Source organism: Abramis brama (assembly GCF_963993115.1).
Source record: "Abramis brama genome assembly, chromosome: 22".
NCBI lineage: Eukaryota > Metazoa > Chordata > Actinopteri > Cypriniformes > Leuciscidae > Abramis > Abramis brama.
Window position 1 is genome coordinate 25,436,178 of NC_139984.1, and position 24,183 is coordinate 25,460,360.

The following is a 24,183-nucleotide window of genomic DNA, read 5'->3' on the forward strand; positions in this document are numbered from 1 at the left end:
ATTGTCACTGAAATAAGGTCATGAAACCCATACTGATTATTTATTCACAAGACTTTTGAAAATTGTATCACGTAGCCTTGAATATTTGCTTCAAAACTATGTGAAAATCATCCTGCATACTCATTCAGATAAAACAATATATTGATTTAAAATTTGTAAGACATGTTTTGTGTTTGAAAGCTGTATACGAGGAGGCGTGAATCATCATGAATATTGATGTGTTTCACACCTGAGAAAGACAAAGACCCTCCCCTAATGGCCCTATCAGGTGGGGACTGTGAGAGAACTATAAACAAAGAATGAGGAGAGATTTAAAAAAGAATGGCTTTTTGATTGTTTGGATTTATTTACAACACAGCATAATCCAAAAATAATCCACAACAAAGGACAAAAAAAGCACATTATTGAACACACTGATCTAAAGACAGAGACTTGAACAGTCACACACCTTTGTGCCATTCCTGAAACCTGTCATTTCCAAGGTGTTTGATTTTTCATTTTACCATGTTCATGTACAGAGACTCATGTGAATGTTTAAGTCAGCAGGACTCATCAGTGGCACCTGGTCCCTGTATAAAAAAAAATAAAAATAAAAAAAACTGTGAACATGCTGCTATCAAGAGAAACTATAGGGCTGCACGATTTTATATATATATATATATATATATGATGAACACCAGGTTTGTTGTGCCTTGTAGGCTTATACTTGTAGGGCTTCATAAAATAGTAATAACAATAGCCTATAGTAGGCGGTCTATATATCATTAAAAAGGAACACTTCAGTAACACTACACTAGAGAAAAATATACAGGTGAAACTCGAAAAATTAGAATATCGTGCAAAAGTTATAATTTTGATGATTATGGCTTACAGCTTATGAAAACCCCAAATTCAAAATGTCGCGTTTCAGAATGAACTTCACATTGAGAGAGACGGCAGAACGTGCATTTTGTTTTTTATTATGAGTGTACACAAATAAAAGAAGACATTTAACAGTTTTGAATGATGTATAACACTGTATAATGATGTGCAAGATCAAAATCAACAGAGTATTTTGAGTCTCTTTTGCACTGATAAGAAAAAAAGCGAGCTGGTCACGCCGGCGTGACTGCCGACCCCAGAGGGTTAATGCATACAGTTTCCTCATGGAGGAGGCTCTAGAGTTTAGGATCGGTGGAGCTAGAGCAGCATCCATGCATTTCGTGAAGGTGCAAGTGAAGGGAAGAAACCGATATTGGTACGCCTTTCCCCCGAAAGCGAACCTCAGAAACTTCCTGTGATGGGGAAGGATGGATATGTGGAAGTACGCGTCTTTTGGAGACCAATGGGAGACAGGGAGAGTATTCAGGAAACCTGCTTGAAAACAGTATTTGCAATTCTCTTTGGTGAAGCTTCTAGCACAGAAATTACACACTTCAGCTTTAGCGATTGTTAAAAAATCAAGACTTCTAATCAAAGAGCAAATAACACAGCATATAGGACTTTTTAGATTGTACTTTCAGATTGTACTCATGGATTGTCATCATCATCCATCGAGGTGAAAATGTCCCTATGAACCATTTATCTGTCAGAGAGCAGACTGTTTGGAAATCATTTACGTCATTGCTACCTGAACAGCAAAGGTTCACAGAGACAAATATTGATTGAATCTGAGCTCTTACCGTCACTGTAAACACATGATCGATAACACAGAGGACTGAGAGAAAGTTGTGTCTGGTCAAGCCAGGCAAAACTGCGTCAGAAAGCGTCAGAGGTTTCTGTTTGTTTAAATTATATATTTGAACAAAATTATTTTAATTACAAACTAGTCTCAATACATAAGACTTTATTTGCCTTTCAGGTTTACCCATTAAAAAAGTTTTACACATAAATTATTACTTTTGTGAAAAAATCTGAATAATCATGGCTGACTGATTAATATGAAATAATTTTCTTTCCTTAAAAGCACACATTTCATATGACGATTTCTTTTTTTTATTACGTGACAAAACATATTTTGCACTGTGCAAAGATTACACATATCTGACACACATTAACTTAGCACATTCTTATATGCAATAAAAAAATATACTACTAATAATAGTAAATATGAAGAAAAAACGTACAATTTCCTATACTGTAAATAATGTAATTTGATATCTTTGTACTGGATCAAAGTCTTTTTTATTTGTACAAATTCTAGCTGACTAAATCCACATTAAGTTATGTAAGTTTCCAGTGTTGATGACTGAACCACAGATAACGGTGTTTTCTAGAGCTGTTGGTATGATATTCTAGTAAAGACTTTGATTCCTAAACCATCAAATTATGGCCACTATGCAAGTTGTTGTAAATTGCTTTAGCTCTATATGAAAAACTCACAGAGGAAAAACTCACAGAGTCTGTGAGTGTTTTATTATGGAAGAAAGATTACAGCCACTGTTTCGGAGTTTCGGCGAGTTCAGGAGAACAAAGTGTTGAGAATCATTTGCATTTCCTCCACGTATCGGATCCTAGTGCTCAGACTATAATAAAAGGCATGTGATGTGCTTCCAGACATTTGGATATGACAAAAATCTGGTAAAATAAAGCATCTGGCATTATTGCTTTATTTCATTATTGATCAGTTCAAGTGTTGAAACTGCAATGTTCCCAAGGGCTGACCAAATTTTCTTGCATGCAACAGGCTCACACACATGAGATGAGTAAACATTTTTCATCAGGATATTTATTAAGTTCCAGATGAGGTTAACGGGTTTGGAAATCTGATATTCTGGTCTCACATGGGATAAAACAGAATCTTAAAAGGGATAGTTCACCCAAAAATGAAAATTCTGTCATCATTTACTCACCCTCATGTTGTTCCAATCATCTATGACATACTTTCTTCTATGAAGCACAACCAATATTTTGAACAATGCTTCTGTGTTTTTTATCCATACAATAAAAGTCAGTGGGGTTCAATCCTGTTTGGATAACCTGTTTGTTATTTTTGCAGTTCTGTTTTTTGTTAATTTATGTACTTTTTAAATGTAGCACTATTACCCACTATTACCCATACATGCATGCTAAACACTAATATACACACAACATACATTCATGGATCACCCGAGACAGGCTAAATTGCATGTCTCGCAATGTAAACATTGCACAGCTGTGTGAAATGAGGCCATCACATTATGCAATATTAAACAGTCTTCAGAAACCCTCCTGATGAGGGATTTTGCACAACGAAGTGCATCTTTTCTCAATGTCTCTCTCTCTCACACACACACACACACACACACACGTACACACAATGGGGCTGTGAGCCAATAACCTTCAGCAGAGTGAAATGAGTGCATGTCTCCTCCTTTCGCTATTGTAACACCATATTGTCTAATGATAACCCCGGTCCTTGCCAGCCTCAGTCAGCTGGTAATATATTTCTTAATCTGTATCGAAGTGGAACAGAAGTGCCATGGGGTTTATGAGTAATTCATTCCCAGTGCAAAAAAAAAGAAATATTTATTCTATGCAGTCAATATATCACAGCAGTGCATCCAAATACTGTTCAAAAGGATTTTTGCTCATCTAGGCTACATTCATTTGATCAAAAATACATCAAAACATTTTATTTTTTATTATTACAATTTAAAGTAACTGTCTTCTATTTTATTATATTCTGAAATGTCATTAAAATGTCCTGTTATGGAAAAGCTGAATTTTCAGCATCATTACTCCAGTCTTCAGTGTCACATGATCCTTCAAAAAGCATTCTGATATGCTGATTTACTGCTCAAGAAATATTTCTAACAGCTGTGCTGCTAAAAAAATGTGTGTGGAAGCAGTGATACATTTTTTTTCATGATTCTTTGATGAATACCAAGTTCAAAAACAGCATTTATTTGATTTGTGTGTGTGTGTGTGTGTGTGTGTGTGTGTGTGTGTGTGTGTGTGTGTGTGTGTGTGTGAAAAAAAAAAGAAATACTGATGTGAGATATTAGACAGGGTTTTTCCATGCTTGACATCTTGTATTGTGTTGCTGTCCTTTCTCTTCAGCAATCAATTGCCTTTCCTTTGAGCTGGGAAGGAAAAAAGGGCTTCACAGCTAACAAATACACTTCTGTTTTCAGGCTTGTACTCGCCAGGGAAAGGAATGGCTGCCAAGGTTTGAGGCCTGACACATGCCGCATTTAGGTCTTGATGCCCAGTTCTGATTTGTTGATTATATCCAACCAGCTTTTAAAAGTGACCCATATCCGATATCTGCATTTATACTTTACACTTACGCGAAACCACCAAGGTAGACGTAATGAACCGGAAAAGCTAAGGCCGAAAAGGAAGTAAAAACGGCGTGATTTGGTCGGTAAAACATATCACTGAGGACTGAAACTGATCTGAGAATGTTGGAATCCAGTTGTTTTCTGCTTACATGTGTCATAAATACAGAATTATAGACGATCAAGTCCATTTACCTACGTTTTATATACATCATATGAGTTTCTTTCTTCTTATGAACACAAGAATATAATTTAAAGAATGTTGGTAGTCAAAGAGTCGATGTAGCCATTGACTTCCATCGTAGTAAAAAAAATACCATTGAAGTCAATGAGTTCCGTCAACTGTTAGGTTACCAACATTCTATAATAACGTTCAGTTGTAAGCCATTTATAAGTGATTAGTTAATGATGAACTAATCATTTACAAAACATTCATAAATGAGTAGCATTTGAGTAACATTTTATGTATGTTTTGTAAATTGTGTTACAAGTCATTTACAATTGATTAGTTAATGATTAACTAATCATTTAAAAAACATGACTAATCATTCATAAATGATTAAGTAGTGATATGTTCATTATATGTTTTGTAGATTCAGTTATAAGTCATTTACAATTAATTAGTTAATGATTAGCTAATCATTTACTAAACATGACTATGCGTTTCATAAATGTTTAATAAATAATGTTTCATTTTTTTGTATGTTTTGCTCACATCAGGTGCACAGTGGTTAAAGACTCCATGTGTTTCAGAGAAGCTGTCTATACCCTCACCAGTCAGCACTTACACTGCAGTACACACTACAGTGTTCAACACCTGTTATAGATGTGTAAACGCATGAATAAATCATTTACAACACTTTCTGCATCCCCTAATCTAAAGTGTAAACTATTCATCACTTGTAAATGTGTTACATATACCTACAAATGATCTGTGCGTGTATTCAAGGCATTTACAACACTTTTTGCACCCTCTAATTGCTACATATATATATACAAAATACATTTATTAAACATTTATGAAACGCATATTCATGTTTTGTATATGACTAGTTAATCATTTACTAATCAATTGTAAATTACTTATAACTGAATCTACAAAACTTACATACAATAATTAACATATCACTTATTAATCATTTATGAACGCATAGTCATGTTTCGTAAATAATTAGTTAATCATTTACTAATCACATGTAAATGACTTATAACGGAATTTACAAAACATACATAAAATGTTAGTATATCACTTGCTACTCATTTATGAATGCTCTGTAAATGACTAGTTCATCATTAACTAACCACTTATAAATGACTTACAACCAAAAATGCTTCATGAACAATGTATAATGTTAATGTTTTGAGAACATTATTAAAGACCAGATAACTTTGAATGAACGTTCGATTTGTTCACAACTTTGAGAGAACCTTGACAGAACGTTAGCCAAAGTTGTGAGAATGCTCCCTGTTAACTGGGTATGCAGCTAGATGTGCACCGATGTATTCAAGTTCATTCCTTGTACGTGAACACAGAAAACATTTTGTGCACAAAGTGACTGCAGCACCAAACCAGGCTTTGCCCAGACTCACAGTAAATTAAAGGGATTGACAGTTTTATTACCGGAAGAAAAGAATGCGTCTCAGGCTGGAAACAGAGGTGAGAGGAGCTGCCAACATCTCCGTTCCTTCAAGATGTTTCTAGACTGAGATCTTGATGAAGAGATCAAGTTTCTACACTTTTATATCCTTTGGACTTGTATCTAAAATTCTGATCCCTCCTGCAAGACAAAAAGAATCCCGTCCGCATGAAGTTTGGATATGACAACATGAAAACTGAATAGCAGAGAGAGAGAGAGAGAGAGAGAGCCTTCAGAATACTGACCACAGCAACAATGTTCAAATCTGTGTTTTATTATCTGGGATGAATCTGATGGTAATGTTGCGGTCAGAGGTTCGATTGAGAATCCTACAAATGTTCACCACAAAGCTGTGAGTTATAATGAAATCCTGTGCAGAGGGAACAAAAGCAAAGCAATATGTGCAGGAATATTCATAAATCATCTCACACATGTACACCAGTAAGTCGTTTTTCAAACTAAAGCTGTCAGATTCCACTGAGAATTAAAATGCTCTGCTTTTTTAGGAGGAGAATGTTAATTTATAATAATTGAATGAATATATATTATAAACTTTTACTATAAAAATATGTGATGGATTCCATGTGATGGAATACTTTTAATAAATATTTTAAAGGAGTAGATACTTTTTTATTTTTACATGTATAGCCATTCATAGAAAATATATTACATTATAATGTATTGTGTTGTATTGTATTGTATTAATATTATTCTGAAATTTTATATTATATATTATATAAATATTATTTAGTGTATTAATAAGATTTTAATATTATTTTATTATAAAATGCTATTAAAAATTACATGAAATTAAAATGAATTTAAAACAAATACTGTCAATCAGTTTAATATAAAAAATATTTTGTCCTTGAATTTTGGTTTCTCTATTACTACTTTTATAATAAAAAAGGAAGTGACCAAATTTGAGCTGTCAGTTTAAAACTTTATATGGAGTTTTCATATAAAAAAAAAAAGTAAAAAAAATAATAAAAATATAATATATATATATATATATATATATATATATATATATATATATATTTATTAATAAATAAAAACATCAATTATTTATTTGTACTATTTTAGTAAATATTTAATATTTTTAACACTTAATTTCTTCCACTATTTTTAGAAATGTCATATTGTTGTCAATTAAAGAAGGCCATAACATTAATAACAGGACGATCAGCAATTTGATTTGAAATGTTCCACAACATATCAATTTTTATTAGTATTTTATTGTAAATTGCACAATGCAATTGATTAACACTTCAAGACATTCATTGCCTAAAGGTGATGCTACATGGGGCAACATCTTTGAGCAATGTTGCCAGGCAATGTTTCTTGGGCACTTTCCCATTGAGAATGGGCAACAAATTTATATCTGGATACTTTAGATCTCACCTGGTTGCCCACTGACTGCAACATTGCTCAATGTTTCAAATCTTACAGAAATTGACCAAATGGAAAATGCATCCTTATTCAGGTTTCAATGAATGCCTCATTTGTAAGCAACTCCATTTAATCGTTAATAAAATAAGTCACCACATAATTTCCTGTGACCTGTCATGCGCTTGACCCAAAGTTACCTTGGTGTCATGACAGATGGATCTACTCTTTCCAACAACGGCAAATGCTCCAAAAATAAATCTGTCAAATGGCTGGAAGACCATTGCGTTTCCCCGAGCACAGCAAGACCCGGAGAGCTGAGTTCCCTAAACAACTGTGAGTGTTGAAGCCACCACGGGAAGACTGATTAATAGCTTTAAACCGAAATAAAATCATAAAACATGTTCATTTAATAAGTTGCCTGGATAGTATACTGTAATAAATCAAGAAGCTCAAAGTACTTGCTGACATAGAATAGAATAGGTGCATTATATGCAATAAGTGCATTACTTATTAGTGTAAACGATCCACTGAAAGTTACTTTCTTACTATGAACCTAAATTTGCCAGCACTCTGTAAACAGCTGACTCTCCTCTAAGACCTCATGATAGTTGATCTGTATGATATGCAACAAGAAAACAAGAAAATAAAAATAAACATTACATTACATTTCCGAGAACCAAATCTGGAGTCATCCTGACAGGACTGCCGTTTATGGTCAAACAGGTCCAAGATCAGTCATATTAGCTAACGTCTGGAGATATTGGCAATCTGCTGAGGATCGCCTTCATACCAGTGAGCATGTCCAACAGATGGCCATAAAAAGAGAATCACTTCACTGCATTCTTCTCTTCCTGACTCCCTCCCTCTCATCTTTAGGAGTGCCACATGTGGTTGGGGGCTTGTGAAGGGAGCAACATAAATTGGAGTTGTCAGCCATAAACATCAGGGCCCTTCACGAGCATCATACTCAATCTGTCCTTATCCTGGGTGACTCAGCTTAAACAACATGCGCTGGACTCCTGTACTATTGGTTGTTGTTCTTGTTGGAGATGTTGTTTAGATGTTAGTGAATCTGATTATGTTGCGGACTACAGTACAAGATGTCGTTCCCTACAAGGGAATAAACACAAAAATCCAATAAAAACAAAATAAACACACAAAAAATCAGGTATTAAGCTTTTTGAAACCTTACATATATTCATAGATTTTTTTGTTGTTGTTGTTGTTGTTGATATATTATTATTTATTCATTTTATATTTTAAAAAGTAAATACTATGGAAGCTTTTTTCCACCATGCAATAAAACAATTTAAAAGGTAATTTCGAGATATAAACTTGCAATTGCGAGTTATAAAGTCAGAATTGCGGGATATAAACTCACAATTCTGACTTTTTTCTTGCTATTGCGAGTTTATATCTCGAAATTCTGATAAAAAAAGTCAGAATTGTGAGATATAAACTCGCAATTGCAAATAATAAAGTCCAATTCTGAGGAAAAAAAGACAAGTTTATATCAAGTTTATATCGTGCAATTCAGTCGAAAAATATATCAATTAAAATGCTGTTGTCCTAAAATAAATCTTTTATCAGCATCAGATTATGAGAATCAAACAAGGTTCATCTGTAAAAGATTGAACAGATCTACTAAAGATCTCTTATGACATATTAACCTTTACTGTTTGGCTCACTTATACTCTGTTGTTAAAAAGAAAAGCACATGGCTGCTTAAATGCTTTCTTTCTTTAGGAAGTGAGTGGTTTCAATGTAGGAGTTGGAATTATAAGGCACGATTTCTCTCTCGACCCCTTACATAGTATTTTGAATTGGTACAACTATAATTAGACATCACTGGTATGAGGCCATGAGTCATTCTAAGGCAACATTGTATATCAGAAGCCAGCAATACACTCTACACAAGTGCACAAAGAAATCGCATCTATTTGAATTCAATTACTCTGCAAAATGCACTTACAACTGTTGCCGTTGAGTTGTTCAAACTGGAAATAAGTTTGCTCTGACAGACAATGCAGTGCACAGCTGTGTTTCCATTCACATCAAATCGATCATGTAGCTTTTTGCATTTGCATTCACATACTTCAGTATGTTTTGAGCCTAAGCTATATGAAAACAGAGTAACTCGAAAACAAAAAGTTCTTATTTTCAATTTATTTGTAAATGCATCTGATGTATATCAAGAAAAATATATAATATTTATATATATATTGAATTGTTATTATGTACATTGGTTTACATTTTACAGGGGACATTTATACAATCAAAGATATGAGATGCGTCAGTAAAAGAATATCCGGTACTCTCTGATCCAACAACATTTTGTACAAAGTCTGTACATACAGTATACATACATTCAATGTTGGCCATAAGCACCGATTTCACCTAGACTTCCATGTAGACGGCAAGGAATGCATCACTAACAGTACGCAGCCTCCGCCTGGGTGTCTGTGTGACTCGTGACGTAATTTTTCTGTGTTTTAAGTGGGGTTTTGAACAACGGAACCAATCATGGACTGGATGGCGGTTTTCTCTTTCCGAGAGCAACAAAAACATGTTTGGCACTGGTCTGTATGTTAAACAGGCACCAACAGCAGCAAAACATTCATATACTGTATGTAGACAAATGTGTTTCCTTCATTCCTAGAGGAATCTTCTGGTCTGCGAGAGGTTTGAGTGGTTCTAGTTTCTTCCCACTCTGCGATGTCGGATCTGAGATCAGATTTCCTGACCACAACAGTTGCTAAATATTATAAGCAGAGCAGCAAAACGACACCATAATCGTTTCTATGTGTTCCTCTAAACCACAGTCAAATCCGAGCACATCACACTATACGTACTGTATATATATATACGTGGATGCATCTCTAATACCGCTGGCTGTTGTGCCTGTTGGCGCAGTACAAAGTGCAACAAGTTGATTCATCACCTGAGGCACTCTGGGTAACTTTGTACTTGTTTCCATTCAGGCTATTGTTTTGGCAAAAACAGATTGCATAGAACAGATTGCATTGCCAAGGTTGATCCGAAGCTCTCCTAAAAATCCAATTATACAACACGGTATAATTTAGTTAAATATTAGCATTAACTATCAGCACCCCACACGCATTCTTTAGCGAACACATGGTCAGCATGCCCTATCAGTAGTCAAGCTGTGTCCATGACTACAGTTCCCATGAAGAATGTCCTCTCTGAACTCCAGATGAGTTCCAGACTACATTTCCCAAGCATGAGGATTTGAGCTGCAAGAGTACCCTGTGCGGGAGCTCGCGGTTGAGGCCGGTTAGCACCTTGCAATTCCAGTTCATGTCATTCAAGCTCGTCTCGCGGAGACAGTTTGGCAGATCGTGAAGTAGTCCCAGGTCAAAAGGACTGTTTGAGGCAGGTTAGAAATGGTTGATGCGTGTGTTTTGACCTAGCTTAGCCATCAACTGACTGACTTGGATCATGGGATTTCTCAGATGTAAAATGTTGCATTGCTGTCAAAAATATTTTCTAACCGCAAACACTTCCCCACAAATGCCTTGGCCCCAGCTGCAAACATTTAGATTAGAGAAAGGCATGGAAGGTTTTGTTTTTTTTATGATGAAAGCAACCAATAAAATGACAAAAATGAAAAGAAGAAAGGTTTTGTATTGACAACAAAAGGGGAAAAAATTCAATACTGATCATGAGGCCAATTCACATATGACAAATGTGCGTGTTTTGACTTCCGTTGATTCGCTCTATGGTCTGTCCAAGAGGCGTTTCACAGTTTACTAGCATACAACTGAAAGTCAAGAGGAAAAGCCTCCATGTTTGCCAATAGCTTATAATGGCACAGTCCTACCAATGATCAGTAGTTCAAATGAACCCGAGTTTTTTTTTTTGGTTTAGAGGAGCTAAACGCGTTACGTTGGCAAAAAGAAGCGATTTTTATTATCGTGATATTGAGCAAGGAATGTTGATGACTGGCAGATACATCAACAATTCATACCTCAAAGTACAACAAAAAAAATACTTTGAATGTTACATGTTGCAAAAAAAAAATTGTTCTCGGAACATAGAAAACAATCATGAACACTACAAAAATACAATCTACGAAGCTTACAACATCTGTGAGGCCGACAAGTCAAGTAACAGTTTCAGAACAAACTCTTCTTCAGTTCATCCAAGCCTCGCGTAATAAATTATCACAGTACCACAAATTATTCTGTCCTTCTCTCTTTCTTTGTTTTGTTCGTCCGTTCTTTCTATCTCTATCACTCTCCATGGTGGGAGGGCTGTGTGGGGTCAGTGTGCAGTGCGCGCTGTCCTGCTGCTTCGTGGAAAGCGATGGACTTTGATATGTTTGGACAGGTGATCGCTGCGGGCAAATTTCTTCTCGCAGACAGGGCACTGGTAGGGCTTAACTCCAGAGTGAGACCGACGATGCCGTGACAGCTCGTCCGACCGGGAGAATCTGCAAGAAGAATCCAGAGATAAAGCCAAATATCAATGGTTGTGCACTGATCCGATTCATGTTTTGCATTTTTTGCATTTTTTTTTTTTTCTCTGTGAAGCTCATGCATTGTGAAAAGCACTGTACTACTTGGCTTTTTGCTTTCGTTTGTATTTTGATTTATGACCGTGTCTAAAAAAGGCAGAGGGCCTAAATGCTTCATTGACAGTTGTTTTGAAGACAACATGGTCCTTATTTACTCTGTATGTTCCTCGTCTTTGTAATCAAGGTAATCTTCGTTTAAGTATGCCAACTTCTTCCACTGAAACAACTATCCTCTTTCTTTTCAAAACCATTATCCTATGTTACGCCACAGTTTCAGGATTTTGTTTTTTCTAATTGATTATCCTTTTTTTTTTTTAAGAAATGCATCAGATTATGGAATAAAAGTTTGTGAAAAGAAGTCATGCATTTTGGAAATACAAAACAATGAGCAGAACAGATCATAAATCAAAGCCTACTTGGACAAGAGAGCTCATTATTCACATTAATAAACCCTACTGCACATCTTTTTGTTCCTGTCTCAGTGTCTTCCCTTAAATTTGTGATTTTGTAAGAGCAATCGTTGCTGTGAAATCAGACAAAAGGTAAAAAATAGTGCTGGAGTTACTGAGTAACAAAATGAAAAGCACTGAATCAGTGAGAGTGAAATCCTTTTCACAGGCTTCGAGTTGAATAGTTTGATAGGGAATGCATGCAATGTCCATTAAAACTGTCAAACAATTGCTCAGTGTCTTCACAACTGAGCAGCAAATGGTTTGAGCTCGGAGCAGATCTAATGAGCAACTATATTTAACTTGGCGCTTAACCCAATGCTCAAGTTCCAAAAGTAGATTTGCACCACATTCACGACTGTTAATGTTTTCTGAAAGCAACTATAAGAACCAAGACCCAGGAGGAGGAAAACACACCGCTTTTTTTCTTCTTCTATTTTAGAAAATATGGAAGCATTTTCTTTAACTCAATTTGCAGTTCTCTCTTTCTCACGTTATACCATATACCCTGCACAGACCAAAGTAATAGAGACTCCTGGGAAATTAGTTATATTACATCCCTGGTATACAAATAACTGTCAACTTTACACTACCTTTATACTACCAATATATATCTTACTCAATAAAAAGCATCTGAAGATAGTGTGTACTTCTTTCTGAAATGAGAAAACCAGGAGAACCAACTCTTGCTCAACCCCATGCCACGGTTTCACATGAAGCCATAGGCGAGGTAGTATCTGTTTCTAATGTACCGGGAACATGTGTAGAGTATTTGCAAGGCTATAAAAAACAGTCTCTCTCTCTCTCTCTCTCTCTCCAGCTAGGCTTTTCTTCCAGTTTTACAACAAGCTTAGACAGGAAAAGTACAGTTGCAGCTATGCTAACAGTAATGCACTAGCTTTGTGCTCAATCCAAAAATAAAACCCCTGCAGCGACAACATGACTAACAAAACTAACAAGATGATTCTCATTTCATACTCAAAAGAGATGATATCAGCATCTTACTCACATAGCATAGGTTAACTACTGCATGATGCCAAGCAAACTGTGATGTTTTTTTGACTGACAAAGTATCTCTCATTCTGTAATATCGCATGCATGGTATGCGAGTAAGTCTTTGAAGCATGTTGGGATGGGATGGTGGTGGACTAATTGTTGCCCTGTGGGATAGGATGGGATGAGGTGCCCCTCCTTGTTGGACGTCAGAGCTCACAAACAGAGCTGTTTCAGCACGCTCTACAGCATATGCTATTAACTAACTTCCATTCAAATGCATTGTGGACAGAGTTATTCATTTGCAATCTATGATATCTATGCCCTCAACTTTATTCCAAATCTGCATTTTCCATTGCAAAACCAGATGAGCACTTTGGTTTGCTCTCTTACACGCATATGTTGATACTGCAAACTATATCAGTTCCATTGCAGCTTTTCATGCAGGTTTTGTCCTTTATTAACCTTTGTGTGCAAGTAGTATAAAATAAAGTATGTACTTCCTGGTTTGTTTCCAGGTGTATGGCCCTCTAAGAGAAATAGCAAAGCACAGGACGTCTGTGCAAAGACGTTAGCATGCTGCAGCTAAGCCAACTGGTGTGTTTTCCAGTCAAGTACCATGTTTAAAGCTATTGTGAGTGCTTTTGGGTCTAAGAAATTTCCAATCTAAGTGTGAGCAGGGTTTTGTGTGTTTGTGTCACTTGGACACTTTTATTTGCGGAGTACCAAAGGAATGCTAAAAATGCTGGCAAAGCATTGCTGAAGCCAGGCTTGAGGCAGCCAATGGGGCATTCTTCTGTTGCTTTCTTCCCTACATCCATTTCCTGACAGTGTCTCGGAGACCTCAATCAGACTCTCAGACTGCTGAAGGACAGTCACTGCCAACTGCTATCCAGAAGCAAGGCTAACCAAGGTCACTGATAACAACAGACCTCTCGAACAGAAAGTGTTTTCATACTTGATTAGGGCCCTCTCCCTGTCTTTCGGGAAATTATTTTTTACAATAATTAGGTAATCTTACAGAGTCTTAATCGGACATGAAACTAGACAAACCAGTGGATTTACAAAAACAGACATCTGAAAGAGGGACTTGGAACCTAGTAATAACTAAATCAGGGATACTACTACGACCAAGTGCTTGAAGAATGTAGTTACTCAAACTTGATAACTAATGCAATCAATTGAAGATTACACTTCAGAGTAAACATCACCCACAAGCATACAAAAATATAAGAACCAAACTCGTCTCTGTCAAAGACCGGCACTTGAAACTTTATCTATCCTGTCAATCCTGACCTCACTACAACTGCTGGTGCACTTTACACAGTATCCAGACCTGTTCAGAAAGATTGGAGCTGGACATAGACTAAGAGTAAACAAATGAAGCAGTGAATAGGGCAAAGTCTGCCTCTTCAAAGACTTTATCTAATCTGCAAACAGCAGAGATAACACAAAACAAGACCCAAAATCTAAGGACAAATTGTGAATGAAATTTACAGGTACAATACAAAGTGATTATCAAGCAATGTTGGGGGAGTAAAGTAGCAACGTTACTAACTAAACTTAGTTCAGCTGTTTTCAAAATAGTATAGTTTTTTGCAGTAACATGCTAAAATGTTCAACGAGTAGTGGTGTAGCATGCCCCAATTGCATGTTTAATCGCATTGTATTTTAAATGCAACATTACAGCCTTTCAAGTAAAGGTAGTAACCAAACTTGCTCTACTAAACTGTACAAGCTATCCTTTATGTTACATTATAAAGGAGCATTACCTTTATGCTCATGCAATTCAGGGGTGTCCAATCCTGCTCCTGGAGGGACACTATTCCTGCAGAGTTTAGCTCAAATCACAATCAACCACACCTGAACCAGCTAATCAAGGTCCTCAGGATTACTAGAAACTTCCAAGCAAGTGTGTTGGGGTAGGTTGGAGATAAACTCTGCAGAACATTGGCCCTCCAAGTGCAAGATTGGACACTTCTAATGTAAGTGGGAAGGACACTTCCACCCAAGAGAAGAACACTTCTCATTTTAAATGGGCACTTACATTTAAAATGTACAAAATGCCTTAAAAGCAAGGAATATGAATAATAAGATAGCATATCTTTAGATTTGGCAAGTCCACATAGAGTCCTAAGTAGCCTCTGTTTGAAGTTCATTCATGGACAACAAAGATAATGATGTACCACACTGCTTTCGCAATAACTACAACTTATTGGAGTGAAGCCCTTTGTACACATACAGACCTTGACAGCTAACCTCAGTGTTTGAGTAGAAAAAAAAAACATGTGTACAGCAATCACATTTGTAACTGTACAGAACAAAAATCTGTTGACTTATCTGTCCAAACAACATTTTCAAAGACAATGTATAAGTTGTGGATACCTGTCCTTGTACACTCACCTCCAGCCACAGCCAGGCCAAGTGCAGGCAAAAGGTTTCTCGCCTGTGTGTCTCCTCAAGTGGGCCTTCAGGTGGCTGCTCTTGGTGTACATCTTGGCACAGCCAGGGAAAGTACACTTGTGCATTTTAATAAGATCAGCTACTGAGCTCTTTTGGAATTTGTGACCCCCAACTACAAGCCCTGCTTCCTGGCCGTCACCTGTTCCATTCTCCCCGAGACCTAAGGGCTTAGCGGCAATGGGAACCGGGGCAATACGGACAAACTTGGAGGAAGAGCTGTTAAGGCTGGCTTGAGGGATCACCTGAGGTACCAGGGCGAAGGTTTGACCCTGGATGTTTACAAGGAGCTGGGTTATTTTGATGTCCGAGGCAGGTTGTGGTGTTGGTGGCGAGGGGGCTGTTTTAGGGCTCAATTCCTGTTTCACTTGAATGGGCTGAAGCTGTAGGATCACAGGCATGCTAGGATTCTCCACCACCACAACCTTTCCTGAAGAGTCCTCCTTTTTCAGTGAGCTTTGAGGATTTGTGGAGGCCCCTACTGTGGATTGCACACTTTTTGGATCAGAAATGGCGTTGACTATGTCACTTGAAACAGGCACTGTTTGGTCTAAGCTTTGGGCCCAAGGTTCTGATATAGCTCCTTGGATGCTTGTACAGGTCACTAGACCCTCACCGGCTTCCTCCTTCAAGGCCACCACTTCCATGTTCTCCTCTAGGAACTCTTCGATCTCCTCCAGAGTGGGCTGAAACAGTAGCCCAGCATGGTCCTCCAAATCTCCAGGGAAAACAGGGAACTCGAAGCACTCCTCTTTGGTGGTGCGGTCCCGTCGTGACTCCCAAGCCAGACCCATGGGAAGGACAGGAGGGACCATGGGAGATAAAATGGTAGAAGAGGACAAGTTTTGGCTCAAAGTTAGGGACTGAGAGTGAAGGAAGTCAAGAAGGCCATCTTGGCTTTCTCCACTTGAGTTACTCCCACAACTAGAGCCCAACACCTGAGACTCAGGGCTGGAACAGGAACGTGGGCTAGATGAGTCACTCAGGTTATCCTCTGAGAATGGAGATGGAAGCATATGGTACACCCCCTCGTCTGTCACCATATCCGATGGGTTGTGGGCTGGCAGCAAACAAGTGTAAGGAAAGAAAGTCTCTGCATCAAGCAGCAAGTGATCCACCATTCCTGGCTACTGCCTGTCCCTAGCACGGCGGCCACTTGTACAGTTCCCTGTTATGAATGATGCGGGTCTTTCTCTGTCTATAAAAAAACAAGAAACAAATTTGGGATTAGCAATAATTTGACATTTTGTATAACATTTAAAGAGATTTACTGTACAACAGTTTTCATGGCTGTCCAACTGAAGTGACTTTGAGACAAGATTTTTGATCTCAGTATGTATACATGCACTTTTCAAGTAAAATATCAGTCAGACTAGAACAATAATTTGTAATAATTTAATCCGACTGAATTCACACCAGTCACGTTTTTTGCGAAGTCTGCGTTAACAGACCTAGATAGCTAGACGCCGTTCATTATGTACTGTATACACACGTTAATCAGATTACAATTAGCCTTGGCATTTTTTCGGTGATGTGCAAAGTGAGTTTAATCCTTCAAATATTCAATGACTTAGCAAATACCAGTTGAAGTCAGATTCTAAAAGTGCATGTTAACATACTCGGTGCAATCAATTACTCTGTTTCACTCCACAAGAATATTTTAGAAAATAGCCAAGCAGCGGCTAATGGCTAGGCTACCATTACCTCCTACCTTGTGGATGTGTGAGACACTGGAAACAATTTACTGTAATAGCTGTATAAGTCAACGTTAAAACAAGGATGTGAACATGATACTCCCTCACTACAATTCTTGCTATAAGCTAACCACATTAAGACAAGATAGCATTGTGTGCACACAAAGAGTCTTAGTTAATTGGAAACCAAGCATATTAAGTGATCCTGTTATGTGTGAGACAACTCATCGTTTAATCAAAAAGCTATCTTCAATAACTTAAGAGTTTTCTCCCTTTTTTTTGTCTGTGTTCTATTTGATATATAAAAAAAATGTTTAGGCCTAGTTTTCACTCTGTTTAGTTTACTCTCTTAGTTTTCACTCTTTTATGCTTTCTTGTTAGCATAAAAGACCAACTGTAGTGCTGCTATCAGCATATCAGCTGTATGTAAGACATCCAAGAAAGCAACATTGTTCATTTCTGGGAATTTGACCACTAAAGTCTAACTTCAATACTGAAGCTAGTAATTACATTATAGCATTCCTTGGCCCATGCACTGAAATGAAGAAAAAGAAATCTGTAGCAACAGAAATGCAATAACCACTCCAATAGAGATTTTACTGATACTGTCATAATAAGAAGTAATGATAAGTATTTACCAAATGTAAAGCAATTATGGAATCTAAAACAACTCATGAAACAGCGAAAATGTAAATGGTAATGTGCACTCATGGTAATGGTTGACAACTAGACCCAATCTTTCTATAAGCAAACATGACTCATGTTTAACTCATCCTTAAAACATACACTACTCAAGGTCTAGGCCTAAGTCTATAGATCTGTCATTAGGCATCGCCACAGGAAGCTGAACGAAGTAGCACATTAATCAGTACTGGAAACTTGGTGATTAAACGCAGTGGTGATTCTAGCGCCCCCTGTCTGCTGCAGAATGTCCGAGAATAACCCTGACATCTACAGGCAGTGTCAACACCCACATGTGTTCACTGCAAACTCTGGAGGAGACATTGTTTTTTAAATACCCTTAGACGCTTTAAATCTCTCGTTAATTACTTAACGTTCGACATCACATAGCCTGTGTTTCCATCAATTTAACTTGCCACAATATGCAAATATTAACTTTGTCACTTTTTATACTTAATTATACTTAAAAATCTTAGTATTTTTGTAGCATTCAAGTGTCAAGTGTTACATCCATGTTACAAAAGTGTACTTATTAATATTAATGAACTTTATGACTACACATGCAAAGCGCTGAATATTTGATTCTACTACTTTTGTAATCATTTAAAACTAAAAATATTAATTACGGGCAAAATGTGAACAGTGGGCCTACAATAAAGTTCGAAATATGCAACGTGCATGTTTTAATAAACTATTAAATGTACAATATAGGCTATAATATATTTTATTCACCCAGCCCCGTTTACCCTTTAAGACTCTCGTTCTCTCTCTCTCTCTCTCTCTTTATATAGTTAACTCAATAAATACAGTGAATTCTAGCTGTTTTGCTTTATTATTATTATTCTGCAGTATCTGCCTCACGTTTCGACGCAGCAAATAGTTGCACGCAATTTCCGCGCATGCCACGCGACTACTCGACGCGCAAATGAAAGCGTAAAAACAATCAAACTTACCTCTCTAAAAAAAACCTCGGATTAATCCTTGCCGTTTAAAGTTCTAGTACGATCCGTTTCTCTTCGCTAAAGAATGCTTCATTAGCCGTTAAATGTGCCCTTGAGACATGAAGGGTCTCATGGCAGATCATGCTCTCCTCTATAGTAGCTATTACGCTGCTGTCACACGATCTTGTCTTGTGGGCTTTAAGACTAGATTTGGGGAAGGCTGCTGAAGGCTCGCCTGCTCCACACACTGGGATTGGTGGAGCTGTCGACGGAGGCTGGACTCTTGCCTTTTGTCGTCAATGAACAGCAGAACAGTACACGTTTGCTTCTGTCAACTGTCGGAGCTTTAACTCTTGCAGGGGTGCTGTAATATTAGTGCATCTGATCTGAGTTCAAAGTGCAAACGTTGTCATTAATGAAGGGAGCTTTTTATTTCACATTTTAATAACAGCACTATTATAGCCTACAATAAACTCATCTCAAATGGCATGAGTGTTGTGAGATTAATCTGATGAGATTACTGCTGCTGACAATTTAATATGGGATTTAAGTGCTGTCCTCATAGACAAATTGCATATCAAGCATTTGAATGTGACAAAAATGTTAATGACTACCCGATTCATGCTTTTTCATTGATAAATAAACTATGAGCCTGTGAAAATATTTCTGTGTCCTGGATTAACTTTTAACCAGTCTAACTTAAATGTATGAGAGGGAAGAAAGACTTTGAACCAGCATTTTTTCTGCAACTTTTCCAGGGTGTGTCTAAAACTCATGAGAAGAAGAAAAAAACAAGACATTCACAATAAAGTCAAACAACTCCAACCAGTACAATAAGTACTGATAATAGGCAGTCAACTAGGTCAAAACAATGTTGCTAGATAAGATTTTTCTGCCTGCGCTTGGAAATACAAGGTAGCCTATATGGCCATTAAAGTAACAGATAGAAAACATTTACATTTATATATTGCAGTATATAAGTGGCGTGCAAGAATTAATACAAATTAACTATAACTACATATTTATAGCACAGACAGACAGACAGAAAGATAGAAAGACAGACAAACAGATAGATAGATAGATAGATAGATAGATAGATAGATAGATAGATAGATAGATAGATAGATATGTTAAAGTCCCCCTCTGTTGAAAATCAGGTTTTTAATGTTTATATGTCTATGTGGTGTTTTTTAAGTAAGCAATAAGGTACTCGAGGCTGAGCTGTATCGTGAATAAGTCACGGCTGACGGGCGTGCAACCCCTTCAACCATGACTTCTTCACGATACAGCACTATCCTGGAATACCTTATTGCTTTTATAAAACTGCTGCCACACAATACAAATATTAAAGCTGAAAAATATGTATCTTTGCAACTTTCATGAAGTAAAATCACTAAAAGCATTCCTTCCGCTGGAAAAAGTAGTCCCTGGCCGTAAACAGCAACAGAAGTTACATTGTTACGCCATTAGATAACAACAACTGTCTATATGAGTGAGTCAGTCGGTAGAGAAGACTTTTATATTGAAAGGACTCGAAATTGTGAACACGGAAAAGGAAGACGCAACTGACGAATGACTAAGTTAGTGTGTCACGGAAAAACCCCTTGACTAAAAAGGACAAGATATCGCAGCGGACATTCAAACTGATTTTTTATAATGAATATAGGACTGACCTGAAGGAAAATGCTATATATACACACTGTAAATGCAAGTACTCTCGCTTACTCGATCTCTCAATACTCTACTCTATAAGCTTCAATGATCAATATCAATGAGAACAAACGTATGTTTACGTTGCTAAGAGTGCCTGCTAGGGGTGTTGTGTAGTGATACATAGAACCGTTGGGTGAAGCGGTCATAGTCGTGTTTTATCGTGAATAACACACAGCTATTGACCAATCAAAATCAAGGATTGGAACTAACCGTTTTATAATATGCTTTAAAACAAACCATGTGCAAATTCATCAATCAGCACTTTTGCTGTGTATTTTCTCCTTAAAATAATCTGAAAAACACGGTTTGAAATGGACTACATGAGGACTTTAAGGATCATCTTGGACGCAGCTTACACACGAGGTGTTGTTGTTGTTTTCCGCTTGTGGCTGTATGAAGTCACACAGTGTATTTTTAGTAGAGGGGATCAAATCTGTCTCAGCTAACTCACCTCTTCAGTGCTTACTGACAGTAAACGTGTTTTGTTTTTAGATGGTGTCCTAGAAGCCAAGCAAGACTCACAGGTCTTCAAGCACTAGAGTGAGCAGTTTCATACTTGTACTGTGGTGAAGTTATGGTGCCAGTGGGTGGTCAAGTAATGACAGAGGGCAAACACAGACCTGTCAGCTGAAGAGAGTCAACCTGTTTGCATGATTGACTTTATGACTGCCAAATATTTTTGAACTTGTCAGCAAAACTTTGGTCAAAACTAGTTTTGGAAGAAATACTGAGGTGTAACCTTCTCTAGTCTAAGACATTATGTAGATTTGTTTTCTCATATTGCCTGAAAAACTGTGTAATGGCCAGGTATAAGTGTTGCTTTGTAAATACTAGAAATATAAATGCTACTACTCAGGTAATACTGCTCACTCGTATTAATTTAGCATGTTTTTAATATTAACATATGACTCTGAGTCTGAGTTACAGACTGTCACTGTCCCTGGAAAGAGTACAGGCCATCAAAAATGCCATTGAATTAGTTGATTTATTTATTGATAACCTAATTTTGAAGCAACCACTCAGGTACAGTAAACTCTGGCAGCTTTGGACTCATCATAGTGGACATATGCTATTAAAAATAATGGTTCCACATAGGTTTTGCAGTCTGATGCCATAAAATAATTTCTTTGGATGCTGTAGGAGAACCTTACGAAGTTCAGTGGTTACAAAACATCTATGGACTGCTGCTTCAAAGAACCCAGATGGACTTCTTCTGTTAACAGATGATGTCTGGAACCAATAAACTGACCTGAAGAAACCTATGAATATTCAACTTAAAAACATTTTGTATACAGCGAAAAAGGGTTCTAAGGTGCTGCAAAGAACCACTGGAGAAAAGCCAGCCACTAAACAAGACGAGAGCGGGTGTTATGTAAGCTGTTTTCTGAACGCTAATGCTGCCTGAAATCACCACATGGCTCGTCCCCTGCTGAACTTCCTCTCGTTTACTACGTGTGTTAAGCAGCTAAGAGCGTTTCTGTATCTGCTTTAGAGGATTACTGTACAGCCTTTCACCCACTTCCTATGATAGCAGACCAGACTGTGTGTGTCCAGATGATATGAGATTAAACAAATACAGTATCGCTTTTCAGTTTTTCTATAAAAACAAGCACTTTAAACAACAAAAAGATAATAATGACGGTAAAGAGAGTTCATTAAAAGTCAAAGAAGCTCTAGTTTTAAAATCAACACTTCATATCGCGAAACAGGATATTCTGTATAAGGGGCCGTTTACACGACACTAAGTTTGCAACTGAAAACGGAAAACTTTTTATGCATTTTGGCAGTTCATTTACACGATAACAGTGTTTTGGGGGCCTGAAAACACAAACGTTTGAAAACGGGTGCAAAGTGCAAGTTTCCACATTATCGTCTCCATGTAAACTACGAAAACACAAATTTGTGAAAACGGTGACGTCATGCGCATGCGTATTATGTGTTCAGTCTACAGTGTTTCTTTACAAAGTCACATCGCCAACTACTGGCCTGGCATGAATAATACAGCGCTTTTAGTCATTTTTGCAAATCCTTGTGAAGGGGATTGTTTTGACATCATTGTTGTCTATACACTAAATTTTACACTAAATACAAAGAGAAACTTAAAATGTAGGGTACGTTTACACGAAAACGATGTACTACAAACGGAAATGTTTTTCCTTTGCGTTTTTCGAGTACAGACGACAACGCTGTATTATTCATGAAAGTCCAGTAATTGGCGATGTGACTTTGTAAAGAAACACTGTAGACTGAACACATAATACGCATGCGCATGACGTCACCGTTTTCACAAATTTGTGTTTTGTCTAAATGTCTAAACCATCCGAGGTAGACTGACCACGAGCTATGAGGTTGTGAAACGAAGGTTTTTGCTCCTGTAGAAGCTATAAGTTCGTATGAAATCAACCTTGTTTTAAGAAAAACATGTTTTATCCGCGATCTTATTACAAAAAACTACACTACCCACAATCCTAAGCGTAGCAGCAACGTCTGCTGATTGGTCCAACTCGCTGTTACCATAGAAACGTTTACCTTACTGGCGAACGGCCCGCCGCTGTTGTTGTAGTGCACCGGGTTGCTCTGCGTCAGGACGTAGACAGCCATTCCTCAGCTTTCACGCTTTTCCACTTGAGAGTTTTCATTTACCATCCGAACCACATCGTCTTCAGGCAGGTTGCGGAGAGATTTGGTCCAGCGGTATCTATCGGACTCCGCCATTGTAAAAAGCTAACCGGAAGAGCCGTATCCCTACTAAAAGACGTACTTCCGGTCTTCAATTTTTTCGTGACATAGGCCTATTAGACTGAACACGTAATACGCATGCGCATGATGTCACCGTTTTCACAAATTCGTGTTTTTGTAGTTAAAAAACTGTATCGTTTTCAAAAACTTGCACTTTGAAACCCGTATTGGGTTTACGTTTACAGGCCCCCAAAACGCTGTTTTCATGTGAATGAACGGCCAAAACGCATAAAATGTTTTCAGTTTTTAGTTAAAAATGGTGCTGTGTAAACACCCTAAGACATCAAGTAATTTCTTTCCAAAAAGTGACTGTAGGAAATCTTAAAAAATGAAAAAAATAAAATAAAATCTAGTCTCTATTATAGAAATATGATGTTTATCAGGCCTTGCATATATTTTCAAATTAGCAAAACAAGGATAAAATTAACACTGTTATGACAGTGTTGATAAATGTGCATTAGTATCACAACACAAAGAGGGACAGAGGCCACAGCTTTCAGCACAGTTCACTGCAGGACACACTACAGTCCCCCAGGATGCATCAATCTTTGTCCCTTACTTTTCTTAGTTTGTTTATACCAGAAAAACAACACACCCAGAGTTCAAGGGACACTTACACTTTGATTGTCCTCAAGGTCGTTTTTACCCACAGTGTGGTCAACAAGTACATTTACACAGAATGAAAATTGCTGTTTTCCCTCTGCGA

General features: G+C 37.3%; 1 protein-coding gene and 1 long non-coding RNA gene across 2 annotated transcripts; both read right to left on the reverse strand.

Annotated features, from left to right (window-relative positions):
• Nucleotides 1-328: 328 nt before the first annotated feature.
• LOC311073215 lies at nucleotides 329-8,400 on the reverse strand. Its single transcript, XR_014604118.1, has 4 exons — nucleotides 7,936-8,400; nucleotides 6,124-6,248; nucleotides 5,863-6,019; nucleotides 329-569 (listed from the first exon to the last, which is right to left on the reverse strand). It is a non-coding gene; the product is annotated as an uncharacterized lncRNA (long non-coding RNA).
• A 1,021-nt stretch (nucleotides 8,401-9,421) lies between these two features.
• Nucleotides 9,422-19,262, reverse strand: klf15 (Kruppel like factor 15). Its single transcript, XM_084098728.1, has 3 exons — nucleotides 19,038-19,262; nucleotides 15,653-16,907; nucleotides 9,422-11,723 (listed from the first exon to the last, which is right to left on the reverse strand). Exons 2-3 carry the CDS (start codon nucleotides 16,828-16,830, stop codon nucleotides 11,555-11,557), a joined length of 1,347 nt encoding a protein of 448 aa, XP_083954854.1. The 5' UTR covers nucleotides 16,831-16,907; nucleotides 19,038-19,262; the 3' UTR covers nucleotides 9,422-11,554.
• Between the last annotated feature and the right edge of the window lie 4,921 nt (nucleotides 19,263-24,183).

Bases quoted from the DNA above. Each gene is read 5' to 3' on its own strand.
- klf15 (XM_084098728.1), bottom strand. From the start codon at position 16,830: ATGGTGGATCACTTGCTGCTTGATGCAGAGACTTTCTTTCCTTACACT. The intron at 11,724-15,652 runs GTGAGTGTACAA...TTCTTCTTGCAG, and splicing joins TGGCCTGGCTGTGGCTGGAG to ATTCTCCCGGTCGGACGAGC.